The sequence below is a fragment of the Danio rerio genome, chromosome 8, assembly GCF_049306965.1.
Source record: "Danio rerio strain Tuebingen ecotype United States chromosome 8, GRCz12tu, whole genome shotgun sequence".
Lineage (NCBI taxonomy): Eukaryota > Metazoa > Chordata > Actinopteri > Cypriniformes > Danionidae > Danio > Danio rerio.
The window spans coordinates 19,682,744-19,704,434 of NC_133183.1; the positions used below are offsets into that span (position 1 = coordinate 19,682,744).

The window sequence follows — 21,691 nt, forward strand, 5'->3', positions numbered from 1 at the left end:
TCGGTAACACTTCATTTTGATGGTCCATTTGAGTATTAGTAGACTGGCTGCTTAATATCTGTTAATACTGCTCCTTCAACAGACATTTAGCTTACTATAAGAAACTTTGCAAGTACATGTCAATTTACAGTAACCCTAACCTAATAGTGTACTTATAATATAATGAGAATTAGTTGGCATATATGCAATGTAACTTAAATTCCACAAACAGATCATCAAAATAAAGTGTGACCAAATAATCTATTAGAATAAAAAAGTTAGCAAATTCCCCACTTTAGGCATGTATACTGCTCATGGTATATTGAACATTTACTAATTATATGAGCAGTTAAAGGAATAGTTCACCCACAAATGAAAATGCACTCATTATTTACTCAAACTCAAGTAGTCCCAAACATTTGAGCTTCTTTTTTTCTGTTGACCTCAAAAGACCATATTTAGAAAATCAATGCATGAAAAACATATAGGAAGTGAATAGATATCCAGCGTTCATCATAATAGATTGTCTACTTTTGTGTTTAACAAAAGAAAGAAAAGGAATAAAGATTTGAAACAAGTAAACGGTGAGTAAATATTGACAGAATTATAATTTTTGGCGGACTATCATTTTGAATGCTTTATCCTGTCTAAATTTCTAACAAAGCACTGACTGACTCAAAATGAAAACATGCCATGACTCAAAATTCTATAGCAAGCCTTTTTAACATTTAAACTAGCCTATAAAACAAAATATTTTCATGCGAGTAGGCTACTTACTTTTAACTATTGTATCTTGAAAAGGAGTATGAAAAGCAGTATGAAAAGCAGTATGCGCCTCTGAGCAATATTGTGCATTCCATCACCCAAAAATGTGATATTCAAGTAATATCAAATTTCATTTTATTTATTTATTTATTTTTTGCCTGGTATTCAATATGCAGCTGAAGTCAAAATTATTAGCCTCCCTGTTTATTTTTTTTTCCTATTTTTTGTTTAACGGAGAGAAGATTTTTTAATTTCTACACATAACAGTTTTAATAACTCATTTCTAATAACTGATTTATTTTATCTTTGCCATGATGACAGTAAATAATATTTGACTATATATTTTTCAAGACACTTCTATACAGCTTAAAGTGACATTTAAAGGCTTAACTAGGTTACTTAGGTTAACTAGGCAGGTTGGGGTAATTAGACAAGTTATTGTAAAACAATGGTTTGTTCTGTAGACTATTGAAATAAGTAAATAGCTTTAGGGGCTAATAATTTTCACCTTAAAATGGTGATGAAAAAATAATAACTACTTTTATTCTAGCTGAAATAAAACAAATAAGGCTTTCTCCAGAAGAAAAAATATTATCGGACATACTGTGAAAATTTACTTGCTCAAACATAATTTGGCAAATATTTAAAAAAGAAAAAAAAATTAAAAAGGGGGCTAATAATTCTGACTTTTACTGTATGTATATTTTTGTTTATATAATTTAAAGTATATATCTTTAGTTTAATTTGAAGCTATCCCATTCATGCCAACTTCAATGAGATGTAGAATCGATGTAAGAGTTCATTCAAATTCTCACAACTACGCTTATTATGATTCAGATGTTTTTCTCTTTCTTTGTAGCAGTTCCAGCAAAGGGCAGACAATGGTGTCCCTGCAGAAATGTGTCAGATGTGTTTGTTGTTGGGTCCACAAAGCCTGCATCCCACAGGGGCAGGCAGCCGTCTACTTTTCCAGAAATTGCCACAAATGTTAAACTGACTGAACCCTTATGAGATATACACTGCGCACACACACAGCAGTTTGTTATAGTGTTAAGATTTAAGTTACACTCTCAGAAAAAAAGGTACAAAATTGTACCTTTTAGGGTACAAATGGCCCGTCACTGGGGTGGTACCCTTAAGGGTACAAATTTGTACCTCTATTTAAAGGTACAAAATTGTACCTTCTACATTTGTACCCTTTAAGGGACAATTTTGTACCCCCACCGAAGGTACAAAAATGTACCTTATTATATTATATAGCATTTTCAGGGTACTGACCCAGGCATTTTGATCCTTTGGTGACTGCATGCACAAATAAATAAATAAAATATTTCGGTTCGCAGATGTCCATTTTTATTTATTAATGTAGAAATATTTCATTACAACTCACAACTGAATGTGTCAAGAAATAAAATTACACAGTAAATATAAAGCAGACATGTAAAACAGTAAAAAGAACAATTTAGATAACAAATAAAAATTGTTCACTCACTGTACAGTATATAATCTACCCTTAATACAAAGACCACAAGAATACTGTTTAAGATTTATAAACACATTACACAGGCTACATCAAGTACTTCACTTTATAAAGTCCAAAGTATTTGTCTTGAGTCAGAATACTCAGTCATAATAAATAATTTGTCATCAAAATTTTCTCTGTATTTCAGAATGAAGGCAATGTTTCTCTATAAATTGCTTCAACAGTGCAGAAAACCAAATACATCAGTAGCCTCTTCCTCAACATCAGATTACTCCTCATCATCCTCAAGTGGAGTTGTAATTTGTTGTAACACAATATGTCTTTATGCTTTTGATAAACACGACATGTAAAGCACTCATATCTGGAAAATGTTCTTTGATTGTCATTAGGAGCACAAGTTATTTAAAAATGTGCTTTATGCATGAATGATAGCAGTGTGCTGGATTAACTTGATTGTGATTATCCCAAGAGCATGTAGAGAAACAAAAAACAAGGTTGATCACTCTGGTAACTGGAGTAGATCCAGGCTTGTCACTGTCCACAGTTCATTCAAAACATTCCACTGCAGAAACATCAAGGTGATCTTCTAATAAGATGGATATGTCAAAAATGTATATTCATCCACATCATTAGCCCGGCCAATCGCAATCCCATCAACTCTGAAGACTGCCGTGACTTGTCTTGTTAACACAGTTGTCCAGTCGGTGGCCTCCTCCTGTACTTGAACTGTTGGATGTGGTGAAGATGGTTCACTGTAAATGACAAAGCAATAATTACACTAATATCAGTCACTCTATCACTGATGAAGAGAAAATCAACATGCATAGAAAGGAAAATAATTAATATTCACTGATTTAAAAAAAAAAAGTATCACAGATTAAAAGACTAATATAAATTTCATTCATTTATTCAGTTTCTTTTTGGCTTAGTCCCTCTATTAATCTGGGGTCGCCACAGTGGAATGAACCACCAACTTATCCAGCATATGTTTTATGCAGCAGATGCCCTTCCAGCTTCAACCCAGTATTACGAAACATCCAGACACACTTATTCACACACACACATTTATACACTACAGACAAATAAGCTTACCAAATTCAGCTATAGCGCATGTCTTTGGACTTGTGGGGAAACCGGAGCACTTGGAGGAAACCCTCACGAACACTGGAAGAATATGCAAACTCCTCACACAAATGCCAACTGACCCAGCCGAGGCTCGAACCAGCGACCTTCTTGCTGTAAGGTGACAGCACTACCCACTGCATCATCTTAATATAAAGAATATCAAGCATTATAAAATGCATTTATCACAGCATATACTAAACAGAAAACAACATACGCACCGGAGCACAACGAAATGTTGAAGTGTCTCGCTTAACAAGGCTGGCAACATGAGAAGTGCTGCTGTAAAATCAATTCCTGGAACATAAGATGTGGCATACAAACAAATATGAAGGAATCCATACAAAGCTAGAATTTAATAATATTAATCAAGTGGAGAAAGTTTAGAAAGAGTACCTTAGAGTCAGGTCCATAGCATTCTTCAGTTGATCTCTCATCTTTCGATGAAAACCTAGAAAATAATTTTAAACACGTAGGTGTACATTTATTGTTGTTTGTAAGTAAAAACCTACAAATTTAAAATAGTATGTAAGCCATTAAAACCATGGTATAGATAATGAAACATACTTACATCTTGTAACTGAGCCATGCTTTCATATGACATGCCTTCATTGGTCTAATGCTGTTAGGCTGCATTATGTTGTTCAATCTTGTCCTGAAAGACAATTGGAAACTTCATAAACTTCAGGAAAGAAATAAGATAAAGCAATAACTATTTATTTATAGTATTTTATTTATATATAAGTATAACGTTAAACGATAGTAAAGCACCAACAATTCTGGACATAAGAGTTTGTGGACACTCCTCAACATTAATGTAACTTAGACACTGAAACGAAGATATGTACAAGCATACACACGCCACGTTTGTAACTAGCCACGTTTACATAATCAGTCGCTTTGCCGGTGACAAAATTGTGATTTTTCTTCACAAAATGGCGGTGTATATAACCTTCTAAAAATACATTTCCGCGGTCAACCGTGGCTAGAAAATGGCCTCAAAATATAAAACATTATTGATAATTACAAATTCCAGTATTAATAACAAAAGGTTTTATATCAAGGTATATGAAGACTTCAGTCGCGGCAGCTCTGGGCCACACCGCACATTACTCACGGCCCGATTCCGGTGCATGGTTACGGCAGCGTCGGCTCGCTTCTGCCGCCGCATCTGGCCCGAGTAACGATACAGCAGACGGACTCGGGCAGGCGAGAATCTAGCCGCAACTGGCCCAAGTGTATTTTGCTATCTGGGTTGCGATAATATTCCGCCGTGGCAACACTTATTAATAAAGCAGTTACGTAACATATAAGGCGCGAATACGTAACGTAGGCGATAAAGGGAACTTTTACACCGAGAAAACTAACAGCATATAGTACTCACCGTCTATAAGGTTATGTCCCTCGGTGACTTCGATATCACATTGTATTAACTTCTTTAATAAGCTGCAGACATCTTAGCAAACTCCATCCTGCAGGCCAACGTACATCAGCCAGCCCGGAGCACAAAGCGGGGGAAAGCCGAGACCCGAGAGTCAGACAAAATCAACAGAACACGCGGCTTCACATGTAAAAATGAGACTGAAAATATATCTTTAATACATTCTTACCTGAAAAGTGTGGACTCCAAAATAGACTTTTCTTTGAAAAGCGTGCGAAGTTCTGTGTAAACAGCCAGCATAGTCGACGGACCGCCTCAGTAACAAACACTACTATAACGTCTCAACAAGCCAAATTCTTAAAGAGACAGCACCATCACCACCTGTATGAAGATGCTGTCACTCTGCATGGTTTATTCTACATCCCATATATACTATAGCGACTTAAACAGTAAGCAAAGACCAGTATTTACGTTTTTAATGATTAAAATTACATTTAATTATAAATTAAATTATTAACATTTTTGAGAAAAAATGTAATGTAAATACATGAAAAAAAATAATTATGAAAATATTTAATTCAATCAATTTATTTATTTATTATATTTTTAAATCATGTATTTTAGTATTAATGTTTAGTATTAATACATTTAAATTATTGTTATATAGTGTCTTGATCTTATCATGAGCTGAGGGTACAATTTTGTTCCTATAGGGAAACAAAATATATAATTGTACCTTTAAAGGTGCCAAATTGGTCCTTTACGGTACAATTTTGTACCCAAATGTGCTATAAAAGGTACAAAAATGTACCTTTCAAACCTAAATCTGGACAATTGTACCTTTATAGCCCATTTGGGTACAAAATTGTACCATAAGGACCAATATGGGACCTTTAAAGGTACAATTTTATATTTTGTTCCCTCTAGGAACAAAATTGTACCCTCATTGTACCTTTTTTTCTGAGAGTGTAGAAATACTCTATACACAGCTAGACAATGTTAGGATTGATGTTTGCTATAGTTGAGCCATTGCTGCTAAAATTTTATTTAGATTAGATTTTTATCTCATGGGTGCACAAATTTTAGATTTTATAAACATCATAAAATCAAAAATTTATTTATTGACTATTCAAATCGGCCATGAAAAGGATCAGTATCGCATCTTTAACGTTAAGTTTAAAATGTTAGTGCACCCAAAAATGAAAGTATTTGATATCACTCACCCTCATATCCTTGCAAACACCTGAGACCTTAGTTTAGCTCAGGATGATCTGCAAAAACCTAAAAAGTCATTCAAAATGTCTTGAAATATTAATGTCTTAAGGTGCTATAATCATAATCATTGACTTTAGTCTGTTTAATTTTTCAATAATAATGCATTCCTAAGGTGTAAAACCCTCTGCTTTTTAAAAAGCAATTAAATGATCCGCTGTCAACTGTACTTCAATGTACTATGTTCAGTGTATGTGAAAAATATTTCTCTTTGGATTTAAATGCTTTCACGTTATTGCCCTCAAGGCTTATGAACATAAACATAATAAACCCAATTTTTGTTTGACTTCGGTGTATTTCACAGGAATAAAGTAGAGCAGAATGATTTGTCAAACTGTTATTTTTTATATTACTGTAACTCGCTTCTCCAATTTGTCCTATTAATGAGACGGTTTGATATATGATATGTTAATGATCATCAATATGCAGCAGAGGATATTTGAACATTTTATATGTAGTCATTTGAGATTTCTGGATGACACATCTTAAAGGATTTTTAGTGTAACTCATAAATCAGACGGTTTAAAATAAAAGAAAACAAAATACTGTCATTATTTGAAACTTTAGACGGGACACTGGATGCTTTTTATAGGGAATTTTATTATCATTTTAAACAGTGACACTGAAACCTTTAAGGATCAATTGGAATACTTTACCAAATGCTATAGGCAGGCACTTTCATAATCTGTATTGAGTGATCTAGCAGACAGAAAGCCAGCATGTTTTATGTTTTTGACGCATGTGCTTTTAAACTCAGGCCTCGGCCATTTATTACAGTGCATTAATTGATGAGAAATTCTTGGATGCCATTTATCAAACTCACATCGAATTCTCTTCGGCCTGTGGTCAGATGTCACTTAAGAAACCATCATAATCCATCAAAATCTTCTGCGAATGACATATTAAAGCATGCTTATGATTTATTAAAGTCTACAATTGGAAACGGCATGAATATACCCTTCAATATTTAATCCATCGCATGCACTGTCACTATGACATTCCACTACATCTAAATGGATCATCGTTTGCTGTCTCTAAGGTCATTGACACCAATAATATCGTGCTTTATGCAGATGTCTTACAATGAAAGGTTGGTAATGCGAACTGATTTCAGCCTAGAAAGTACAGGCCAGCGTTCGGCTGGGATGTAAAAGATACCATCTCCTCTTCTAAAAATGGCATGCAATGTGGCAGAGCTTCTCACGGGAGCAGAGATTTGCTGGAAGCTGTAATTTCGTCTGGAACTGTGCGGAAATGGAAATACATCTTTTTTCCTTTTACACAACGCCATATTTCATATATCGGCCGATACATTTTTCAAATCTCACAGCCTTTCTCAGACCTTCGCCTTTCAGATTTAGTGGCGCTCGCAGGCCTTTTATTATGTGAAAATGAGATATATATTGATTTATGACCTATGGGTGACATGCTGTGTGCGTCGGTTTTGGTAGAAAAACACAAAATAAATCAGTGTGCACATGGCAGCTGATACCTGGTTCAGTGTGATTTTTGTTTCATAGAGCATTTTAATAACTCATTTAAAAGTGATTATACGCTGTTAACGATTTTTGTAAATTACACAGAATTCACCAGTATTTTACTGTAGGTCAATTATGCAGTATGTTACTGTATTTTAAAGTTGCATTGTGAAAATTACTGTATATTTACCAGTAAAGATATACATACAATTCCGTAAATACATATACAGCAGGATAAACGGTGCTATAAATGCAAGTATAATATTTTTGCTGTAAATGGGTAACAGTAAGTTACTGGGGAATTGCTGCCAGTAAGTTACTGTACATCTCTAGCAGGAGTGCCCTAACTTTTTCCTATAAAGGGCCAAAAAGCAAATGTGATTGAGGGGTGTGGGCCAAATATATACAAAACAACGTATATTAAATTTGGCATTGGTAATTTTCAAATTTATTCAGTAATATTTAAAATAAATAGAAAACATTGCTTTGAATCATATTGACTAATGCAGTATCATTTTTAAAATTTTATAATGAACTTATTACAGTAAAACATAATGCTTTTATAACAGTTCAACACTCAAGCTTACTTTGATTTGCTTGCAGATGTCTTGTGCAGTTTGCTGACAGTATTTTAATAGTCTGATTTATTTACAGTATTTAATTGAATTATTTATTTTCAGCTGTTTTTTTTTTAGCTCAGCAATGAAACAAATAACCAAAAGGTTATGTCAAATTCCGAATGACGATCACTGTGAAAGTCATTCGCCTCAATCATCTCCCCATTACTCTCCTTCTCTTTTCAGATAGGATGGCGGGCCAAATCAAAGGTTACCATGGGCCAACTTTGGCCGGCGGGACCTATTTTTGGCATCTCTGATCTACAGGAAACTGTTAACAGTGTACATAGCATATAAAATCCAGTTATATATAAGCCATTTTAATGTTAAAAACAACTTTTGCAAAAATATAAATTAATAATTTAAACTAAATGTTCTATTGTCGTTAGCATATTATAAATGTATGTGAAAATGAATCTGCACTGTAAAAAAATATCTGTTTCCATATTTTGTGATTCACAAGGGTTTTTTGTTGTTATTTACAGTTGTAAATTGCATCATGGGACCTTGATCTCTGCTTTGTCAACTTTTGATGTTTAAAACTCAACTCTAAAGTTTAACAAAGTGACTTTTATTGACATTTAAGTAGTTTGAAATAATAGTCTGTAAAATAACAGAAACCATACCACAAGATTATTACAAATATTATAAGGTTATTATACCGTTTTATTACTAGGTAGTTTATTACAAGGGTTTTGTACCTTAATATACAACACAACCCATACAATACATCAATTTAAATAGACTATTGAAAATGTTCATAAAAGTCACTTTTTTTTACTTTTCAATGTTTAAAGTTATTGTAAGAAAGTAATACAATTATTTAAACAGGGAAGGAATAAAAAAATAAATAAAAATATGAATCACAAAATATGGAAAACTGCTTTTTTTACAGTGATACTCATTTGCAGTGTTGAGGAAACAGTTGGGGAAACAGTTATTTTGAAAGTAATGCATTGATTTACTTCCCCAAAAAGTTACTAGTTGCATTATGTAGTTAATCTTTATAGTAAGTAATGCGTTATGTTACTTTTGAGTTACTTTTGTGTTACTTTTATTATACCTGGCTGAGGCTTTATCTCCTCAGAACTTTGACCATTGTATAATCTACTGTACACCTTCAATTACCTTTAAAAAACACATTAAAAAAATTATACTGAGAACTTCCTGAACCCAGAGCTATACATACGGTATATACAGAATATTGAAAGTTTGGAGCAATGTGTTTGCTACTTCTGTACTATTTATATTAAGTAAAACCACTATCCATTGAGACTATTATCCCCTTTTCCTTTTCTTTGATGCGTTCAAAATAATGAACACTTCTCTCATTGACTGTGATTACATTTTCAAAAAGTAACTCAAATATTATTACTTATTTTAAAAGTAATGTGTTACTTTACCCGTTACCAGAAAAGTAGTATCATTATGTAACTCACGTTATTGTAATGTGTTAGACGCAACACTGTCCATTTGACCTGCATACACTGAATGGCATGTTAGTATTTGCCTTCTGTAAATCATGGGGAAAATATTTGTGTGTAAATGTGTGTGTGTATTATATGCGTCTTCTGAAAAAATACATTATTTTTAAAAAACACATATTTTTAAATATATGTATATATTAAAAAAGGGTGTTACACTTTTATTGCTTTGACCCTCCAAAGGTTGTTTTATCTGCCTCTTTATTTGTTTGTTTTATTTAAATTTTAGACGTTTAAATTGTTAATTTAGATTTTTTTTATTAATATCAACTGAAAAGAAGTAATTTTAAGTAACAAAAATTAAGCTTATACAGTTTAGTATCAGTTAGCTATAACTAATAATTGTAATGTGACAGTGATGCTGGACAATGGAGTGAGGATCCTTTGGCAGGTTTTTTAAAACAGAGTGGTCAAGCAAGCAACGGTCATAACAGGAATTAAACTGGATTGCCTATAAGTGTATAGGCAATCCAGAGTCGTAGTCAAAATAACATGCAATACAGTAGGTCAGAAGACAGGCAGCATACAATGTAAACAAAGAAAACAAAGCAAAGCAAGGTCTAAACACAAAAGGCAAGACAAGAGAAAACATGTCGTAATATTCACAATCAGTTTACAAGACTCTCAAAGTGAGTCGTATATTTGTGTGTGTAATCAGTCATTGAGCAGCATCAGCTGTGTAATCAATGATGATTTGGAGCAGGTGTGTGTGTGTTGCATGACTGGATCTGTTGTTCATTTTAAGGCAGGATTGTAGTTTGTCTGAATGCAAATGTTCTCCAGTGATCTATGGTGGTTAGATCGCTGGTGATTGTGACAATAATCCTGACCTGACATTTGTATCAATTTCATCAATGCATTTAAAACATTGTTCTCTCTTAAAGTAAAAGAAAGAATTATGCAACTACCATAACCCTTGCATTGTTTTTAAAGTCAAATGAAAGAAACCTAATAAGTACATATCTTGTATTTTCTTAAGAACTACAGTTGTCATGGTTCAAAATCTGAATTCTAACAATTAACATTTTATTACAATCTATTTTCCCCTTTATATTTAAACATTTCAGTTACATTGATTTCATGTTTACCAAATACAGAAGTCATTGAAAAAAAAAAGGATAATCAATCAAATTCAAGTAAGTCTTTGATTATTATTCAGCACTGCGTATTTCTACCTCAAATCATTTTACAGTGTACAGTATGTGGCTGTTTGTCTGTGAGAACAAACTAATCAAAAGGAGCCAATGAGGTGGAGTGCTCGGGATGAAATTTGCTCATTTCCCCTCATTGAACGTGGGTGAAAATTAGAAAAGGGTAGAGGCATCTGGGGATTGATTCGCTGTTTGTTGTCACTGGAGACAAATGAGAATTAGATGCTGCTTGCCCTCCTGACTGCCTCATCAGTATATTTGATTAAATCACTCCTTGAGGCTGAGATTTTTTCTGAACTGCGGGAATAGTTGTTGATGCGTGTGGCATACAATTAAAGCTTATTTGAATTAAAAAGACTTTCCTGTTGATGAGGTCACAGACCGCTGCTCTTCCATTGGATGGACAGATCTATTTTCTGCCTCTCTGTTTACAGTTTGTGTTTCTCGTAGTATTTTATTCTCCTCTCACTAGATTTTAAATGCAGCACCATGTTTCTCAAAAGTTTATATATACAGTTAAATAATATACTATTATATTTTAATACTTTTTCAAATACTTGCCCAGTTAGGTTAATTAGGCAAGTTATTATTAAAATATATATCTTATAAAAACTTATACCACATGTCTTTGGACTGTGGGGGAAACCGGAGCACCCGGAGGAAACCCACGCCAACACAGGGAGAACATGCAAACTTCACACAGAAATGCCAACTGAACCAGCCGGGGCTTAAACTAGCAACCTTCTTGCTGTGAGGTGACAGTGCTAATCACTGAGCCAATGTGTTACCTATAAAATAATTTGAAACATTTTAAAAGATACTCTGAACATACGTATAATTTATGACCTTTGATGAATTTGAACCTGGAGCCTCGACTCAGAAGAGCTCAGGAATATCTCCATGAATATCCATGCCCAAGCTATTTTAAGCTACTGAAGCAGATGGAGCCAGCCAAACCCCAACAAGTGTGTGGCCTTTTACGCAGCACCCTGAACAGATGAGCTGCCTCCTCAGGAGACGCCGCTGATCACACACAGAATGTTAATCTATTCACAGCAGGAGCCTGAAGAAAGGAGAGTCCCTCAAACCTAAGATTGCTTATTGAAGGACATTACTGAAAAAAAAGAAAGAAAAAACACACAGAGAATACCCACATGAGGAAGTGATCTAAAGTTAGTTAGCTAAGTCTGAACTGGTTTCAGTTTGTATAATACCCCACACTGTAGGACAATTAGTTCGGCTTTAGGGAGAAAAGAAAATTACTTTAAATTTCAATCAGGCTCTCTGATCAGGATGAAAGATATGTGAAGATGGTTCCTTATTAGATTGCTTCATTCTAATTAGTAAATTTGCCCACAGGTGGTACTTTAGTCTTTGGTGGCTCACGATTTCACTTAAAAAAAAAAAATCTCTATTTAAAATATTTATATTCATTAAATAATCATTGCAAACATGTATGGCCTAAATAGCAGTATTATAGTTTTCAACATTGATAGAAGGACCAAAACAATAGCAGCACACTACTCATATAAAATGCATAAAATAAACGTTTACAGCTCACTGCTCACATAAAATACATGTAACATATCAATTTATGCTCTAAAATCTTTCCATCATCAGTTGTTAGTTATAAAGAACATCATTTTGTAACAATTTACTTGAAGTGGGTATTTATAAGACCCTTAAAAATATATTTACAGTTGAAACCAGATGTTTACATACAGTACACTCTAAAAAAAGGAACATAACCATTTTTTTTAAAAATGTCTGATGGTAATTCATACTAAACGTTTACTATTTCAGGTCTATTGGAATTACCTAAATGATTTACATTTGCTAAATGCCAGAATAGTGAGAGAATTTCTTTGAGAACTTTTTGATAATTTCTAGACAGTCAAAACTTTTTATACATTTCCTTGGTATTGTTTTAGCTTTGCTTTTAAACTGTAAAACTTTGGTCAAATGTTTTGTGTATGCTCCCACAAGCTTCTCACAATAGTTTGAAGGAATTTTGGCCCATTCCTCCTGAGAGAATTTGTTGTAACTGTGTCAGATTTGTAGGCTGTCTTGCTCACACAAGCTTTTTCAACTCTGCCCAAACATTTTCTATAGGATTGACATCAGGGCTCTGTGATGGCCACTCCAAAACAATCATTCTGTTGTCCTTAAAGCACATTTTAACTAATTTAGCAGTATGCTTAGGGTCATGGTCTGTTTAGAAGACCCATTTGTGGCCAAGTTTTAATTTCCTGGCTGATGTCTTGAGATGTTGCTTCAGTATTTCTACATAATGTTCTTTCTTCATGAAGCTATCTATGCTGTGAAGTGGACCAGTACCTCCTGCAGCAAAACAGCCCCACAACATGATGCTGCCGCCCCCATACTTAACAGTTGTCATGGTCTTCCCTGGCTTGTTAGGTTTTCCCTTTGTTCTCCAAATGTAACAGTCATTATGGCCAAACAGTTCAATCCTATAGTTCCATCAGACCACAGGACATGTCTCCAAAAATGATTCCTTTTACCAGTGTAATTTAGCAAATTGTAATCTGGCTTTTTTTTTTTTTTTTTTTTTTTTGATTCTGGCTTGTTGGTTTTCCCATTTCACACAAGGAAGCACTTAAGAACTTAAATGTTGTCAATTAGCCAATCAGGAACTTTCAAAACCTTGTCACCATCATCTGAGCTTTTTCAGAGGCATTATAATCTTATTATATGTAAACTTGACATTTTTTGGGGTGTCTATCCCTTTAAAATCAGTCAGTATAGCATATACTGTTATGCCTGCATTACATTTCACTGACTTTATTTCCTGCTACACAAATCATGATTTTACATTTCTTGCTGTAGTTTTTTTTTTTTTTTTTTAATCTTGGGGACAGCAGCAATGCATATTTTAGCATGTCTCCCTTATTTTACACACTTGATTCAAACCGTGCATGTTTAACTTTTTATTTTGGGCATTCATCACAACACACTACTGCCACCAGGTGTTGAGTTGCAAACATTGGCAGCTATGGTAATTTAATATCAAGCATTTCCACAGCTTGAGGTTGATCAATTTACTCATTCTTTGCAAGACGCTATATTTTACAATTGTTTATAGCTTAATGTTACAATTAAATACAGTTAGTCAATACAAACTGGCACTTTTATTGTTTAGTGCATAATGCAAGCAAAATCTTTAAAAGATGTAGGATACTATAATGATCTCATACAATGAAAGTGTTATTTTTGTATCAGTAGAAAGTTCAGTTAGGATTTTATATGGGATATTCTACCAAAAACATACATTTTCACTTATAAAAAACGTGACAGGGCCTGACTTAAGCTTGTCGTTCTTAAAAAAAAAATACAAAAGCAAGCATAAAATCATCCAGTTCAATGATAGAACTCATCCTTGATCACTGTCAGCTTCTTTTCCATCAAATAATGTCACTTTAAAGTGAGTTTATGTTAAATTTAATGCAAATGTGACAGGACTGACAGAAACAAAGAAACAATTGTACATTTATTTTTATTAAATAGCCTATTTGTAGTATTTATTTGTAGAATTTATTAATAGTTTCATGTTTTTAATCAATTGATGTGAATAGTAACAACTTAAACTTACTATTTCTGAAGCATTTTCTTTCTGAATAACAGTTTTTAGCATAACAAAACTATTAAAGCTGTAGCTTCATTTGGGCTGTGGACAAGGATAGAGTTTGTACAGAGTAAAGTGCTTTTAATAAAGAAAACAAATCTGAGAAACAAATTAATGATTCCTTTACAGAACAACTCACAGAAATCCTTCATCAGTTCAGTTTAGATATTTATGGGATAAAATACTATTTTATTTACTGTATTTATGTTTTTATTTCAGGGACAGATAATGAACGTTTCTGGTGGAATGCCCCATATAAGTGAGGCTAACAACAGTATACTTTTTAGTAGCTTTTTTTATTCACTAATTTCCTCACACTAGTGAATACTGAATGATTAGTTGGTTTTGTGGGAAAAAAAGAAACAAAAATATAATTTAACTTCACAGTAATTAATATATCTTAATATAGTAATCTTGCTTGTTTTTTACCGAGCTATGTTTGAAAGTCTTATTCGCTATGGAATCACAGTCTGGTTTGGAAATCTGTCTGTTCAATAGAATTAATTAATGTTAATTTGGAACAACTTCAAGCATATTAATTGCTATTTTATATACACTTAAGATTAACTTTAAGCTATTTGAAATATGTTGCAAAATACTTAGTTATGTTAAAATGGACATACTTTAAGTACAATCAAAGTGTACTTTTAAAAGTGTATTTTATTTAAAGTACATTTAAATTAAATCTTTGAAACACAGTTAAAGTATATTTTAAACACAGTTGAAGTATATTTTAAGTTTAGATAAAGTGTATTTTAGCCCAGCTGAGGGTATTTTAAAAACTAATTAAAGTATAGTATAAGCCCAGTTGAAGTATACTTTAAGTTCAGCTGAAGTATAATTTAAGCACGGCTGAAGTACATTTTAATACTTTTTAGATTATTGTTTAAGCTCAGTGGAAGTATATTTTAAGCTTCACATTATTGTGTTATTACTATACATTTTCAGAGTACTACAAGACCTATTTATTTCAACAATAATTAACAAAATCATTCAGAAGAATTTATTTTTAATACAAACACAAATAACTGTATGGTTTTTGCATGCTTGAAATCTGTAATTTTCACCTTTTTAAATTGACAATTAACATTGTATAACAGTGTGAATAAAATATTTTGAAATACAGGCTAAAGCACATGCTCATTTGCAGTATTTAAATTAAGTTTCATTATGTCTAAAATAATTACAAATAACATGCATATACTTTAAACACACTCAAATTGGCACAGTTTCACAATGTTCTTATACAAAGTACACATAAAACATACTTTAAGATAAATAGAATTAGCGTGTTCTCTGTAAATACAGTAAAATGCATAAATAGTATGTTTGAGTTCTAGCATATATATATATATATATATATATATATATATATATATATATATATATATATATATATATATATATATATATATATATATATATATATATATAAATTAAAATGCAAAACATTTAGAATGCACTTTAACTAAGTATGTTATTTGTGTTAATTGTGCTTTAAAGCATACTATCTACATTTCAAGTACATTTGTAATATATTTCAGAGCACTTCTTTATCACCTGGGATAAGACCAATAGATTGAAGCTTTTGTTTGTTCCTACCTTGATAAAACTATTAGCACCTGAGTGTGTTCTGTGCTTTATATATTTCATATTTTTATATATGGTCTTATTTTGTAAGCATGTTCGTAATTGTACTTAATTGTTTTGTTTGTTTTATGTATTTTATTGTCCGCTTAGAGCAATGTTGTAGCACCTTTTTGCCCAAGACAAATTTATTCTCTGGGACAATAAAAGTTTATCCTAATCCTAATGTCAATATAGGCTAAATTTTAGCCTATTTCGTAAAATGCCATATATGTCGTCGATAACTGTTTACACAAAGCAACACTGTACATAAAACACTATTCTTTTTATGTGGAGCAGCAATGGGGAATTTTAAAACAGTAGCACATTGTTTTCAGCTGATATCCTTCATTCTTATGTAGACAGTGGAGTGTTTTTCCTGTGCCTGCCTGTGAGATTTCTCTCATTTTCCCATCAGTTCTACTACAGGTCCCGCCTCCTGACTTAGGATTGGCTGTTTGTAGACAATAACATTCAGCGATTGGACCATTGACACGTCACTCATAGAATAGACCGCCTTTGTGTGCGCAGTATCCCACTGATGATGGCGCTGTAAACACTGTGACGCGGCGTTGCGCAAACCACAGATCGCTGTTGTATATGTGGACGAGCTCGAGATACGCTATTCACGTCCACAGCTTCATATGCAATCACATAAACAAAAGACACACGAGGACCGCTCGTCAGGGGTGCAATGGCAAGGAAAAGTGCAATTCCTCCTTCATACTATGGTAAGCGAACAGCAGCAGCTCGTGAGTCGAGAAGATCAAGTTTTTGCAGTGATTCCAGCATTGACAAAGAGAACTGACCCAGTGGTGATGCTGGTGTCAAACCGACTCATTATTCAAGTGTTTTCTCGTGCAGTTTATATTTTAAAGATATGTATGTAGGACAGTGGCTTCCCTAGTGCGTTTTCATACAGATGAGTGCAGTTACTTTAGTGCTGTAGCCTAAAAGTGGATGGAGTGCAGTGCACACAACAATGCGCGGATTCGGATTCTGAGATTTAGTAATTAGCAAGAGATGTAATTGGTACGTCATAGAAGTGAAGTAGAAAGCGTCTAATATAAGCAAACATTGATATAATGGGAAACATAGATGGTGTTTATTTCAGAATACTAAGTGTTTTGTGTCTTTGTGCTGTGTTAAAGGGATAGTTCACCCAAAAATGAAAACTGACATTATTTACTCTCAATTGAGTTACTCATTGAGTTTTTCTGTCCACATATGTTGGTTGTGATAGAGGTAAAGTTGGTTTTATATTCGCACATTCGTTCATTTAGAAGTCTCTATATTGTTTACCATGTTACTTTGATTATTTGATCGGAACTAGCATGGAAGTATGACTTTTAAACAACATTAACACTGTTTATTTGACTGTAAACAATGTTGTACTTTGATTGTCATTGGCTGCTAATATGATTTCGCTGTTGAGACTTTGCAAATAATACTTTTATGAAATTATATTATTAAGGGGAAAGTCTTTATGTGTGAATACAAAACCAACTTTACCTCTATCTGGTTGTGTAGCCTACTATAACAAATTGAGGTAAAGTTGGTTTTATATTAGCACTTTTGCCTTAATAATGTGATTTCATAAATGTATTGTTTGCTAATTCTAAATAATAATATCATATTAGCAGCCAATGAATTTCAAAGTACAACATTGTTCACAGTTAATCAAATAGTGCTTATGTTGTTTTGAATTCATACTTGCATGCAGTTTAAGACCGAATACTCAAACTAACATGGTAAAGAATATAGAGAGAGCGTCACATGCTGTCACTGTTTAAAATATGCAAATATAAAAATCAACGTTTACCTCAATCTATAATAATACCACTACAGTATATGACAGCTTAATGAATAGTTAACCTAAAATTTAAATTTTACTCACCCTTGACTTGTTTCAAAGCAGTTTGAGGTTTCCGTTTTGTTCTGTTCAATACAAAAGATCATTTGAACAATGTTGTAAACCTGTAACCACTGACTTCCAAAGTATTTGGTTTTATACTATAAAAGTAAAGGGTTATAGGTTTTCAAAATTCCCCAAAATATCTTCTTTTGTGTTCAACGGAACAGAAATGAAACCTCAAACTGCTTTGAAACAAGTCAACAGTGAGTACCACTTTTTTTGGTGAACTATCCTTTAAGCTTTCATATGCAGTACTAGTACTGTAATAGTAGGCTAAGCAACCAGCCTTTGTAGACAGACCTTAAGAATCACTGTTTGCTAGCCTATTTGCGATATCAGGTTTCTTTAAAATTAAGTTTAAACTACAAAGATGTTTTAAAAGCGCTTCTTTTCATAGTATATGCTTAATTAAGTTGTATTCTTAGATAAATACATAAAACATAGTTAGATTCTGATTAGCGGCAATGGTGTGCTCACTTGCAAACAATTGTGCCATTCAAGAGTTCTCACTTAGATATTGCTTGACGTTATTAGCAGGCTTGGCATATCAACGGGTCCAAGATCAGGAAGGTCTTGAGAGCTCAACCTGGTAAAGGGAGGAAAAGGAGATGGGGTGGAAGGAGCGATTCTTCCAAAATGAAGATGGGGTAGTTGAGTGAATTTCGGGCTATTTGTTGTAAGCTTGAATCCATCTGATTGGATTATTGCTGATTACGAATGAGAGGCCAGCCGCGATCAATCATGTCACATGCTCCTCTCGAAATTAGTTTATAAAACTTCACTTGTTAGTGCAGTTCATGAAGACTTGCATCCAAACCTTTTAGTGTGCACCAAACCAAGTAGTGAAGCTGGTTCTCAAGGTGCTTGCAGACACACTCTGGTGTGGTTCGTCTGAAATATGAACAGAAAAGGGACTAAAAGACATCTAAGCAAACATTAATAGGACATGATGCCACAAAAAAAAAAAGACAGGATGAGCTTGCACACCGCTGTCTTCTTGTTACAGTCGTGATGTTGTGAGCTTCACAATTTTGAACACATCCCTAGGTGTTTTTGTTATTCATCAGTTGGAGAAACGTTTTGTTTTTCTGAAAGTGTTGCTGACCAGTGATCTTAAGCTGTTGCTATTGTGTGATTTAGACTTGCTTATTCTCATAAAATCAAAATGATTTATAAATCTTCACATTTGTCCTCTAAATGTATTGTAGGTTATGATACATACAGCAATATTGTGCACAAATAGTGCTGCAATTTTATGATCACAAGACTGAAATAATGCTAAACTTTTAGGTCTCTGACTTGTACTTTGGTAGATGTAGACACTGTTGTTTTTAATATAAAAAGTTGAACTGTGCAGTGTGCACCACACAGATACTATAGGTTGTTTTCAGTCATGTAATTCTGTGGATGCGTGAAATTCAAATGGAGGGCAGGAAGTAAAAAATTGAATTATACACCATCACAATGTACCACAGTTTACACTAACGTTACGGTATTTATTACAGGTAATCAGTTTACTTTGCTACAGTATTCTGTAGCATTCATTAACAAAGAATTGTACACATTTTACACTTTACTATGTGGTTATATGTTTGCTATAAATTACTATAGTTTTTTTCACACTGATATCTTCCAGGCATCACAAAATAACAGATGAAAGCATACAAAGCATGGACGCTCAGTTTACATTATTATTTATTTATTTTTGTAAGGGGGAAGAATAAGTGCTCCACAATAATAACCTTCAAGTTTTGTCTCAAGGGTTGCATTTCATTTTTCGGTCGATGAACTTACAAATCAACAAACATTCACCGCTGCTGCACTTCTCAATGTTCACGTTACGGTTGTTTATTCTGCCGAAACACCAGTAAAGACATGGATTATTGCAAACCAAGACAGAGATTTCATTGCAGCGATTGCATGGCAGGGTACGTTAAATTGTCCTGGATTTTGTATGTGTGGTGGTGTTTGTATCTGATTTTTGTATAAGACATGAACATTTTTATACACATAGTTAGGCCTGTATATAATCTTTATTAGTCTATTAGTATATAATCTGTTAAACTAATTATCATGTTGAAAAAAAGTTTGTACACATGGATGTATTGAAAAAATGTTTATTACCAGGGTGTCCGAGGGGCCTTAAAGTCATAAATTTCAAAAACCAAATTTTAGGCCTTAAAAGTCTTAAACTTACTAAAATATTGTGTTGTATGTTCCTTTAGACATTTTTACTGAAAATTCTCTCAATTTAATTCATTAATCAGGAAAAGAAAACTATAAACAATGACATAATTCCTAATGACAATAACCGTAATATATGCCTTTGAAGGGGTGGACATGATATTTATGAATAGGCATGAAACTTATAACAGTTTTATAACAAAAAAATTTATTTGGTTAAAATTCAAATATATATATATATATATATATATATATATATATATATATATATATATATATATATATATATATATATATATATATATATATATATATATATATATATATATATATATATATAGACATTAAAATATGTGGCAAGCAAAAACAAATTTCATTGACCCAACTGGGCCATTTAAAAAAATCTTAAATGTTTAGCTTCGCATAAGTCTAAAATTTCATTCACAATGGTCCTAAAAGAGTCTTAAAAAGTCTTAAATTTGACTTGATGAAACCTGCAGACACCGTGATGCCACCTTTTCTTCCGTTTTTCAGCCAGTTTCTGGAACTTTCCCCCTTTATGAGCAAAAACCTGTGGAAGTCTACAAAAGCTGTTTAGCATTTATCATTTGGCCAGATTTAAACAATTATAAACAACATAAAACAGAAACATTTTGATGTAGAACAATCCCTCCATCTTAATTTTGCGTGTCATCAATGATGTCATGTGAAAACAACCTATAAAAATACACTATTAAAAGTAATCTAACTCTAAACCAAAACTCCTGAATTTGAAAGTATCATTCTGAACCTTTAGAACACTGAGTAGTCAGGCTGGAGTCAGTTAACAGATTTACTTAACATTCCTCCATAGTCTTTAGAGACTTTTCACATTGTTCTGGAAAGCAGTCATTCACAGTCCCCCATGAGCTTGAGCGGAGCGCTCACAGACCCCCCCTAGCCATTTAACACTACTGCGCTAAATATTTTTTCAGAGACAATCTGGCTAATTATAATGCGCCAAAGGGATGCATCTGGTACACCAACGCACCCACAGCCATTCAGCACAACCATCTAAATAGAGTTGTAATTCTTATCATGTGGTATTCTCCATCTGAAATGCTATTTTTACAGCCTATAGACCCGTGTTTTTGGGGTGTCAAAGAACAAAGTTTTCTTTGTCACGTAAATAGCGCACGGAGCAGCTGTTTCTCTTTTTTGCTCGATCACGGTCAAGCTCTTTGCCCTTTGACTCGTGTATTGTTAAGTTCCCACGAGCCACCTGTCAATCACATGTTTTGTCAGCTAGAAGTGGGAAATAGTCTGCGGAGAGATCCTCAAATCAAGTTTTAAAATGTGATGTTATGCAGAACCATATGGTTGTTTTGAAGTCGCTTCTGTTTTTTTTTTTTTTTTTGTCACTGCATCAATCTGGCATCTGTTTCATTTCGAAATTTCAAAGGGATTTTGTTATGGGTTTGTTTGTCCTTGGATGGGTGTCATGGATGTGGGAGGACTGTACTGAGATGATTTACAGAGGTATCTGTACTTGTAGTTAATTTGAAGTGGAACTGTGTGGTTTCAAATATCGGAGAGTGCAGGGGTGTATTTG

The 21,691-nt window shown here is 33.4% G+C and overlaps 1 protein-coding gene and 1 long non-coding RNA gene across 7 annotated transcripts in view; one reads left to right on the top strand and one right to left on the bottom strand.

Moving 5' to 3' along the window:
* Positions 1-2,074: 2,074 nt before the first annotated feature.
* On the bottom strand, positions 2,075-5,073 carry LOC137490309 (uncharacterized). The gene is made up of 7 exons (XR_011016560.2): positions 4,960-5,073; positions 4,734-4,821; positions 3,921-4,004; positions 3,746-3,800; positions 3,571-3,646; positions 3,320-3,495; positions 2,075-2,979 (listed from the first exon to the last, which is right to left on the bottom strand). It is a non-coding gene; the product is annotated as an uncharacterized lncRNA (long non-coding RNA).
* An 11,489-nt stretch (positions 5,074-16,562) lies between these two features.
* Positions 16,563-21,691, top strand: part of slc44a5b (solute carrier family 44 member 5b) — an 80,831-nt gene continuing 75,702 nt past the window's right edge. For all 6 annotated transcript variants that reach the window (XM_068222972.2, XM_073909546.1, XM_073909545.1 and 3 more), the window contains exon 1: positions 16,563-16,732. In XM_068222972.2, the coding sequence (XP_068079073.1) occupies positions 16,696-16,732 (37 nt within the window). In that variant the 5' untranslated portion in view covers positions 16,563-16,695. The remainder of the gene's footprint in view (positions 16,733-21,691) is intronic.